Source organism: Plasmodium fragile (assembly GCF_000956335.1).
Source record: "Plasmodium fragile strain nilgiri unplaced genomic scaffold supercont1.44, whole genome shotgun sequence".
NCBI classification, from domain to species: Eukaryota; Apicomplexa; class Aconoidasida; order Haemosporida; family Plasmodiidae; genus Plasmodium; species Plasmodium fragile.
In genome coordinates this window covers 85,583-95,685 of record NW_012192624.1, presented here as the reverse complement: position 1 = coordinate 95,685, position 10,103 = coordinate 85,583, and the positions used below count along the sequence as shown (strand labels likewise).

The window sequence follows — 10,103 nt, the reverse complement described above, 5'->3', positions numbered from 1 at the left end:
AAAAAAAAAAAAAACAACTCAGTTGGGCTAACCACAAATGAGAAATATTTTTACACACCAACACATGCATGTGTCCGCAAAAAAAAGGCAACCGTGAAAAGGACAGTCGCGACCATAAAAACCGCTTAAAAGACAACCGTTAGCGCAACAACAGCGTAAAAAACAACACCAAATATTCTGCGGCATGCATTTAAAATTGCGCTCTTCATGAAAAAATGTGGAAAGTGTTAACACAGCGCTTTATCTCTTCACAGATGTAAAACGGTATTTTTTATTTTTTTTGTTCTTCTTTGTCATTCTTTTTGGTGTTGTTTTTTTTTTTTTTTTTTTTTTTTTCGCTTTTTCGGCATCCTGCGTTTGTGCGCAGATTTAGCTCTGTTTGCCCTGTTGCAGAGAGGAACGAAAAACGCGTCCGTGAAAAACAGAAATTAAAAAAAAAATGCTCCGAGCGCATTCGTAGACTTGCGCAAAAGATTGGCGCACCACTCATTTGTGCACACCTTACTGTTGTGCTACCATTCGGATTTTTTTTTTTTTTTGAACTAGCGAAAATTGTCATTTGACACAGTTTTCGTCTGTTGCACAAGTTTTATTTTATTTTATTTTTTTTTTTTTTTTGGTACGCGCCGCTTTATAGAGGGGTGTGTGCCTCTGTCTAGACGCGGCGTGCGTGGCGTAGGGAGGAAGCGGCCCTAGGTAGGACACTTTCCACATGCGCCATGTGCAACGAAGATTTTGTCATCGTCTCTGCAGCGTTACAGCGCACCGCATTTGTCGCGCGTCCGTAGCGCATCTTCCCCGCTTGCGTGCCAAACCCGATGGGGCGCGTGCGCAAAGCGAAAAAGGCGGCACCGCCGCTATCAAAGAACACGCTTCGGGTGCTGCACATTATTATGGCGATCGGCTTCATCAGTGCAGTGCCGCAAATCCTAACCACGGTAATGACAACCTGGAGGGAAGCAGAACCCATCGAGTACAAGTATATGTTTAGAGGGAGTGAGCATTCCTTGTACGTGGACTATACTTACTACGGGTTGTACAAAGTGATTTATGACGATAAGCATGTGGAGACGTGGACTCAGAGGGTACAAAATATGCGAAGTAAAGGAAGTGAAGGAATTCAAGTCGGCCGAAAAAGTGAGTCTGCTGGAAGTCTATCCTTGTGGACATCAGCATGTCAGGAGGCTTGTCGAGATGCCATTATCAGGCGTATAGAAGCATACGAAAGAGTTTCATTCATTTCGTTAATTTTGCTTTGTGGCATCCTTTTGTCCTGTACCCTCATCATTCTATGCATTGGATGGAACATACTTTTCTCGAAGAGTATTCTCATTTCAATGGCTTGTTTCATGTTGTCTTTTATAATTAACGGAGGCATAGGGACTTATTGGTATTACGAGACAGACCTCTCCTGGAACCTAGTCACTAAGGCTCAACAGTATCCTTTTCCCAAGTGCTCCTACTGCTTTTATATATTTATGATTACCACCGGGGTGTACGCTTTATGTTTTATTTGCCTTCTTATGTTGGACCTATACAATAAGAACGCACAAAAGAAGTCCCACATGGACCAGATGACTCTACAAAACAGGAACGCTATGAACGCAAAGAATTTATATCAACCCTTATTCGATGGTCAAGCCAATATGATGATGTCCAGGAGTGCCAGCTATACAAATCTTATGCCTTTCGGGAACGGCGCTGAGATGGGTGGTGGTCCTATGGGTACAGGAGTCATGGGGGGACCACCGGTCCCTAACTTTTTACAATATAATAAAACTAATTTAAATCAATACGGAGGGATAAATCATAATGGCTTCCCTGGGTTCAGAAACATGCCTCCTGGTATGGGTATGCCGATGCCCCCTGGAATGTCCCCTGCTGGAATTCCCCCAGGGGTTCCTCCAGGGATGAGTTCACCCATGCAAAATAATTTGAACCCTAATTTTTTCCCACAAATGCCAAAGCAGAATACCTACTCAGGCTCACCGTCCTTCCAACAGAACCTCCCCAACTTTAATATGTTTCAAGGCCAAAACACGCCTAACATGTCTTCCGGGATGTTTTACCCGCGCCAGTATTCCGGCATGGATTACGACAATATAAACAACCCCTTCAGTGCGAACAAGCCCTTTAAGTTCTGACCATTTGGAGGACCCGCCTGAGTAGGAGAAGCCCCCACGCGGGGCGAAAACCACCAGATGTGCAATTCACCCGGTCCAATCCTCGTGGCTGCATCAACACATATACGCATGCATAGATATTGTATGCCGCCAACCTACGTAACTGTGCCGTGCGATACACACACTCTACTTTTTTTTTTTTTGGTTTTTTTCCCTTTGTGCCAATAATTCGACTAAGTAAAAAAAAGGAAAGGATAAAAAAAATTGTAAAAATACAATTGGGAAGAATCAGTTGTGCGTTTGGTAGAAGGCGAGAAGTATTGGAAGCTTCTCCAACAGTACGGCATCCGCTACTGTTTTTGTTTAAATATTTTGTTCATATGTTTTGTTCAAATGTTTGTGGAAGGCGCATAACAGGACCGGCGAGATGAACACACTTCTACATGAGGGCCAACCGCTTATGCCAACTGGGCGATCATACATTAATAAATTTATGGGCCATTTATTATTTTTTTTTTTGTGCGTCCGACAAAAGTGGAAAAGGCGAGTCCTCACCATGTGCGCACTGTCATTGGTTTAGCACTTGTGGGTGTGGAGCCGGGGAGAATTTTATGTTAAAATTTGGGAACCCCAGTTTGTTCCATCTGGCTATGTATATACCATCATCACGTGCGCGCATTTATATACTATATACAGTGGCGTGCTTGTGAAAATTTTTTTTTCTTTTTTTTTTTTTGTGAGGGGAAGGCACAAACAACGAAAGGTTTTTCTCCTGTGGCTCTATTGTTGAACCCTCAAGGGCGCGCTTCACCAAGAAGTTTTTTTTTTTTTTTTTTTTTTGTTCCAGCGCGATTTTGTTTTATTCGTCCCAGGGGATGATACAAAAAAAAAAAAGGCGCCCTTGTGGGGAGAAGCCGAACCGGGGAAATCCTCATCTTTTACCATACAAGGGGTGGGGAAGCAAACAAACGTGTATGTCCCCATATGTAGGTAACCCCCCGCAATTAGGAGCCTCTCCAAGAAGGCAAGTAAAAAATAAACAGTGGTAGGGGAAAAAATATAAAAACATTTCTCCCTAGCAACCACGCATGCGGCCATGGAGTGCCTCAGCAAAATTAATCTCATACAAAAAGTGAACGCGGAGCTTTACAAGAGTCTTGGGGTGGAGGATGACAACTTGGCAGAATACTTAATCTACTTGTGTAAAAAAGCCAAATCGTTGGAAGAATTTTGTAAAGACGTGTTTGAAAATGGAGGTGAAATTGAACAGTCTGTTTTAAAGTACCTCTACGATATTATTAAGCGCCCCGGTGGGGACTCTGCAGGCAAGGCGTCCGGGGGGAAGGAAACCAGGACAGATGATGATGAGCAGGAAGAAGAGGATGGAGTGGACAAGGAGAACAGACTGGAAGTTAAAATGATTGAAAAGAAGAACGAGAAGATGAAGGGGTTCCACTGCTTGGCCATTAAGAATGACGAGCAGTTGACCAGGCTGTCCGATGGGAGCGGCGTGGAGGCGGGTAGCGACACTGCCACGGGAAGCAGGGGGGCGCGCCCTGGGAAAAGAAGCCACCATCGAGATAGGAGCCACAGTCAGGATGGAAGCCATACGCGTGATGGGGGTCGCCATGCGCACCGCGACCGAGATAGGCATCGCCATCGAGGTAGAAGCCACAGCCGCGAAGGGGATCGCCATGTGCGTGATGGGGATCACCATCGAGATCGGGATCGGCATCGCGATAGGGATAGACATGGAGAGCGCCGTCGAGATAGAAGCCGCAGCCGAAGCCGAAGCCGGGACGGGGACCACAAAAGAAGGCGACGAGAAGGGGTAGACTCGCGCGCTCTACGGGTGAACAACATTTTCACTGCAACCGTCAGCAAAATCATGGACTTCGGAATGTTCGTCTCGTTCAGGACCATCCCGGAGGGATACAAAGAAGGGCTCGTACATTGCACAGATATATTACCAAACCGCAAACGAGTAACTAATATGAATGAAAAATTTCAAAAAGGAATGAAAGTCAAAGTGAAGGTCCAAGCAATATTTGGAGAAAAAATACATTTGAACATGTCTGAGGTGGACCAGAAGACAGGACAGAATCTGGTTAGTGATGATGAGGATGATGGTGATGAAGGAAGTGCAAACAGAAAAGGGAAAGAAAAAGATAAAAATGATATGTCCATATTTGACGATCTGCATGAAGATTACAAAGAGTTGAAAAAACACAACTCAGATGTCTTCAAAGAAGACCCCAAAGATACAATAAAGTACGAGAGTGTTATTAAAATGCAAAGCGATTACTCCAAGTGGGAAATACAGCAGCTAATAAAAAGTGGTATAATGCATGATGAACAAATAAAACAGGAATATAAGAATTTACGAAATGACGAGAAGATTGAAGATGAAGAAGAAATAATTGAAATTGAGGTGAACGAAAGAGAGCCAGCTTTTTTAAAAGGACAAACGACTAAAGCTGGGGCTAAATTGTCACCCATACAAGTTATTGTTAATGCAGAAGGATCTTTAGCAAGAGCTATAACTACTACTTCTGCTTTGGCCAAAGAGAGAAAGGAACAAAAGCAAAATGAACAAAACGCCATTTACGATAGTATCCCTAAAGATATTAGTAGACCATGGGAGGATCCAAAGCCTGAGTTGGGAGAAAGAACTATAGCAGAGGCTTTGAAGAATATTGGCAAAAATTATGACCTCCCTGAATGGAGAAAAAATTACTTACACAATAATATTTCCATTGGGGTTAAAAATCCTATGCCTGTAAATGAACAGAGAGAAAAATTACCAATTTATAATTTGAAAAAAGACTTAATGAAAGCCATAGCTAAGAATAATGTCCTTATTGTAATTGGAGAAACGGGAAGTGGCAAGACCACACAAATTCCTCAATACCTTCATGAAGCCAATTACACGGATAAGGGCATTGTTGGGTGTACTCAACCCAGAAGAGTTGCTGCCATGTCCATTGCTAAAAGAGTGAGTGAAGAGTTTGGGTGCATTTTGGGTCAGGAGGTTGGTTACTCCATCCGTTTTGACGATTGCACTTCCAACGACACCATTATAAAGTACCTCACCGATGGTATGCTCCTGCGGGAGACCCTCAGCGATACCATGCTCTCCAAGTACTCCTTCATCATAGTAAGTGCCCACGAGGGGAGGGAAATAAACCGCAATTTGTCCACCAAATGTGGGTCATGGCGCTTATAATAACACGCTGTGCAGACATTTTAAACATTATGAAATTTTCTCCCACATGTTCCAACCCTTCACTCCTCTACAGCTTGATGAAGCCCATGAACGGACCATCTCCACGGATATCCTCTTCTGTCTTTTGAAGGTAACCTGCGCTTTTTTTTTCCCCTTATCCTGCCGTCAAATGTGCCTTCACAGCTTTTACGGCAGATCGAAGCCACAGTGCGCTCAGCCTGCTAATGACAACGCTTCATAAAAATTAAAAAAGCGTTGACAGGTATAGGGCTTACAAAAAAAAGAAAAAATAAATAAATTCCCCGTCCCACAGAATATTTAAAAATTGGTTATTTAAATTATTTGCAAATGGACGGGGGAACATTGTAAAGTGGTTAACGAGTCTACATGTCAAGTGGGAGGGATTTTCCGCAGAGCCCCTGCGATGTGCGCCCCTCCGATTTACGACCCCCCCGACTGCGCAACACACATACGAGGTGTGCATGTTAGGTACATTCTTATGTGTACACTACTCCTCCCGGTTGACTGCTCCTTGAACACCCCCCCATGTGTTTTTCGCCCCCCGCAGGATGTTGTCAAGAGGAGGCCCGACTTCAAGCTGATCGTGACGTCCGCCACGCTGGATGCGGAGAAATTTTCCACCTACTTTTTCAACTCTCCCATTTTTACCATCCCGGGGAAGATCTTTCCAGTGGAGGTACGGCCACGGGGCACGCAAACGCGTACCACTTTTCACGTCTACAATGCCCTACATGTACCGCCTGTTGCCGCTTATCCATGTTGCCGCTTATCCATGTTGCCGCTCATTATTACATGTGGCCGCTTACTCCCCCCCTGTCAGATTCTGCACTCGAAAGAACCGGAAAGCGACTACGTGGAGGCCTGCCTGATCACCGTGCTTAACATTCACCTGAACGAGCACCCGGGGGACATCCTGGTTTTCCTAACGGGCCAAGACGAAATCAACACTGCGTGTGAAATTCTGCACGAGAGAATGAAGAAGCTGGAAAGCATGTCCCCCCCGCCGTTGATCATTTTACCAATCTACTCATCGCTCCCCTCAGAGATGCAAAGTGTTATATTTGACCCAGCCCCACAGGGGTGTAGAAAATGTGTCCTGGCCACCAACATAGCAGAAGCTAGTTTAACCATAGACGGGATTTTTTTCGTCATTGACCCGGGATTTTGTAAAATTAGAAAATATGATTCGAAGAGGGATATGGATTCGTTAGTGGTTGCGCCCATCTCCAAAGCGAATGCCAAGCAGAGAGCAGGTCGAGCAGGCAGAACAGGTCCAGGGAAATGTTACCGTCTTTATACAGAAGAAGCATATAAAAATGAAATGGCCGAAACAAGTATCCCAGAAATACAAAGAATAAATTTAGGCAGTACAGTACTTTTGTTAAAAGCATTAGGAGTAAATGATTTCCTGCATTTTGACTTTATGGATTCACCATCCGTCGACACACTTATACATTCATTGGAAAATTTATATTACCTGGGAGCCCTAGATGATAATGGGTACTTAACCAAATTGGGGAAAAAAATGTCCAACTTTCCTATGGAGCCAAATTTGTCCAAAATATTATTAACGTCCATAAATTTTAATTGTGCAGATGATGTAGTGACGATAGTTAGTATGCTGAGTGTTCAGAATATTTTTTACAGACCTCAAAATAAAGCCCTTTTAGCAGATAAAAAAAAAAATAAATTTATCATGCCACAAGGAGATTTAATCACTTATCTTAATATATACAATAGGTGGAGAGAAAACAATTACTCCAATTATTGGTGCCATGAAAATTTTATCCAGTCTAGGGCACTGAAAAGGTCACAAGATGTGAGAAAGCAAATTCTCTCCATATTCGAGAGGTATAATTATGAGGTAGAAAAAAATCGAAGCAGAAATGACTCCGCCAAATATGTAAGTATTTGTAAAAGTATTTGCTCTGGCTATTTTAACCATGTTTGTAAAAGGGATGCTCAACAAGGTTATAATACCCTTTTAACAAATCAACAAGTTTTTATTCACCCTTCTTCTACTCTGTTTAACAAAAACCCACTCTTCGTTGTGTACCACGAATTAGTTCTCACAAATAAAGAATACATTCGAGACTGCACCATTATCCAACCCCAGTGGCTGATTCAGCTGGCACCCAATTTGTTCATCCCTGCCGATGAGAAGAAAATCTCCAAAATTAAGCTCCGCGAAAAAATCGAGCCCCTGCACAATTATTATGAGGAACCCAATGCGTGGCGTCTATCCAGGCGGAAGGGTTAGCGACGGGCTAGCGACGGGCTAGCGACGTCCAGGACCGACACACACATCCGGTTGGGCATTTTTTTTTTCTGTCCTTTTTTGTCCCCAAGATGTGCACACGTCGTTTGTGCTTCTCTCTACTTAGCATTCACGTCGTCTGTGCTTCGCATTTTTTTTTTTTTCCTTCTCCGCACCAACTGATCCTTTTCACCTCTGAACGATTTGTTCACCCAACATTTTTAAACAGAGGGTCTGCACGGGTTATGGATTCTCCACTCCCTCGGGGTGAAAACGTTCAACACTACTGGAAGCCTCTCAAAATGGCACTTACAAGGAAAGCGATTCAAATTGCCCCCTGCATGCGCGTGACAAAACTGGCTACTAAGTATTGCCGCGTGTTAAGGGGGGATCACTAAAAAAAATGAAGAAGCAAATGGTCAAGGGGAAGAGGAGATATATCCAACATCCCATCTTATAAGCTAACACACCTTAATAGTTCGACTTCAAGTCCCTTATAGACTCCGGCAATTCCCCCACCACCTGCAAAGCGTAAAAGCCCGGGGCGTATTTGCTGAGGTCGTTGTATTGAGCCATCCAAGATTTGGTTGGGGTTGTTATCGCCATGAACCCGTTGAAGTTCTCCGTCGTGCAGTCGTGGATACGGTGTCGGTCTCCGGCCATCTGCAAAAACTTGCAGTTGCTACAGCCATTCTGGTAGAACTGAAAATGGGGAGGGGGGGAGAAGGGGCGCAAACTATACATGGGTGCAAACTACATACCGCTTAACATGTGACGGGGGCCATAACCCATCTGGTGGCCTGACGCGTCACATCACGCCGCTTAATCGCGCTGGTGCTCACCTCAGCCTCCGTGCGCAGCAAACGGCAGCACAAACACGCTCGCATTTTCGTAGCCTTGTCCTCCTGCAACGTATTCCTGGACTTCTTCGGAGAATCCCTGCACAGATGGTAAAGATGCACGCAAAAAAAAAATTGAAGCCATTAGCAGACCAGTCTTGGGTGCGCACTTGGGATTTCCCTCTCGGGTGTAACAATAAGCATATGGTCCGTCAAATGTGACCATCTAATTAGGGTTCGGGATAATATCATCACTGCTGCTACGGCGCAGCGTCGGTGCTCCCCTTCCATGTTGCGCTTTTCCTTACTTGTTCTCCGAGAAGGGTTCATCTATTTTCTCTTTATCTGACTTTTTCCGTCCTAAAAAGAGAAAGTAGAAAAAAAAATGGGGACATGTCGCAATTTGGCGCTACGATGCGCATGGGGTCAGTTCGCATAACATGGACACAAGGTGGCCGTCCGGACGACATGCCCACATTTTGTTCAAGCTAAACCTTTCGGAGTTGCCATCTTCAATTTCTGTCCCTGTTCCTATTGCTATTTGTGCCTAAAATGCGGGATGGATCAGGAGGCCAAAAAAAAAAATAAAATAAAATTATCCTCTTATATCCATATGTCCCCAAAGCGCTTTCTTCATGTCGGTAGTTTGCTCATACATCAATTGAGGTAACAAATCCCTCTTCTTTTTCAGCCTCTACGCTGCTCGATTTTCCATTCAAATGCGAATTAGAAGAGGATAAAAAAAAAATCTACTCACGGAGGGGAGATGACATAGCATTTTATCTTCACTTTTGTATAGCGATACGATGCATGAAAAAATATATATATATATATATATGTTGTATGAATCCTTTGCGACAGATTGGGAAAAAATTTCCTTCCCCCAATGCTGCCCTTCTTTTCGGTGCCTACCATTGGCAAGGGGCATAAAGGGACAAGTGACACGCGGCCACCAAATTAGGCGAACCTTTTCCGCTTCATCGGGAAGAAATTGTTTGGTGGTATGAACGTGGCACAGAGAGAAGTTGCCCACAACATAAAAAAAAAAAAAAAAAATGCGAAATGTGCTGTCAATTTTGTTTGGCGTAGGAAATTTGCTCATGTGAAATCGTGTAGGAGAAAGGCTATCGCAGTTTTGCATGTAACGCGGTGGGACAGGATGCGGCGGTTCCTTCAAATGTGGCAAATGCGTAGAGCGGACGTCTTAATGGGCGGCAGGGTCACTCTCCGAAAGGGGCGGTCACGCCTCGCGTTTTTTAAGCAAATCGTAGACCCTTTTTGCCGTCTTTTTTTTCCCCCCAGCAAAAGGGGAAATGCCAATGGATGAACCCTTGCAGCAACTGCTAACGCGTCGTGTTGACACCTCCCCAGCACGCACACACCAAGTGACATGCCTCAGGAAATTTCTCCGGGAACCGTCCATAAATGCAAAATAAAAATTATTAGCTTTTGTGCATGCCGATGGCTAGCTAGCCCTTTTTGGACAGTGTAACACAAATGGGGGAAATTAAAAAAAAAAAAAAAACTTATATCCCCACTGTGCTTTGAGGGGTTGCCCCCCTTCACACTTCTCGTTGTGTACACCACAGAATTAAAAAATGCGTTGCAGTTTTAAGTTCATGTAGTGCTTGAAAAAA

General features: G+C 44.0%; 3 protein-coding genes across 3 annotated transcripts; 2 read left to right on the top strand and 1 right to left on the bottom strand.

Annotated features, from left to right (window-relative positions):
* Nucleotides 1-818: 818 nt before the first annotated feature.
* AK88_03679 (uncharacterized protein) lies at nt 819-2,144 on the top strand (the record flags this gene model as incomplete). The annotated part of the gene is made up of 1 exon (XM_012481289.1): nt 819-2,144. One exon carries the CDS (start codon nt 819-821, stop codon nt 2,142-2,144), a length of 1,326 nt encoding a protein of 441 aa, XP_012336712.1.
* A 1,075-nt stretch (nt 2,145-3,219) lies between these two features.
* AK88_03678 (uncharacterized protein) lies at nt 3,220-7,630 on the top strand (the record flags this gene model as incomplete). Its single annotated transcript, XM_012481288.1, has 4 exons — nt 3,220-5,280; nt 5,423-5,479; nt 5,918-6,046; nt 6,191-7,630. 4 exons carry the CDS (start codon nt 3,220-3,222, stop codon nt 7,628-7,630), a joined length of 3,687 nt encoding a protein of 1,228 aa, XP_012336711.1.
* A 468-nt stretch (nt 7,631-8,098) lies between these two features.
* Nucleotides 8,099-8,976, bottom strand: AK88_03677 (uncharacterized protein; the record flags this gene model as incomplete). The annotated part of the gene is made up of 4 exons (XM_012481287.1): nt 8,099-8,329; nt 8,470-8,566; nt 8,775-8,826; nt 8,961-8,976. The coding sequence occupies 4 exons, from the start codon at nt 8,974-8,976 to the stop codon at nt 8,099-8,101; spliced, it is 396 nt and encodes a 131-aa protein (XP_012336710.1).
* Nucleotides 8,977-10,103: the final 1,127 nt, after the last annotated feature.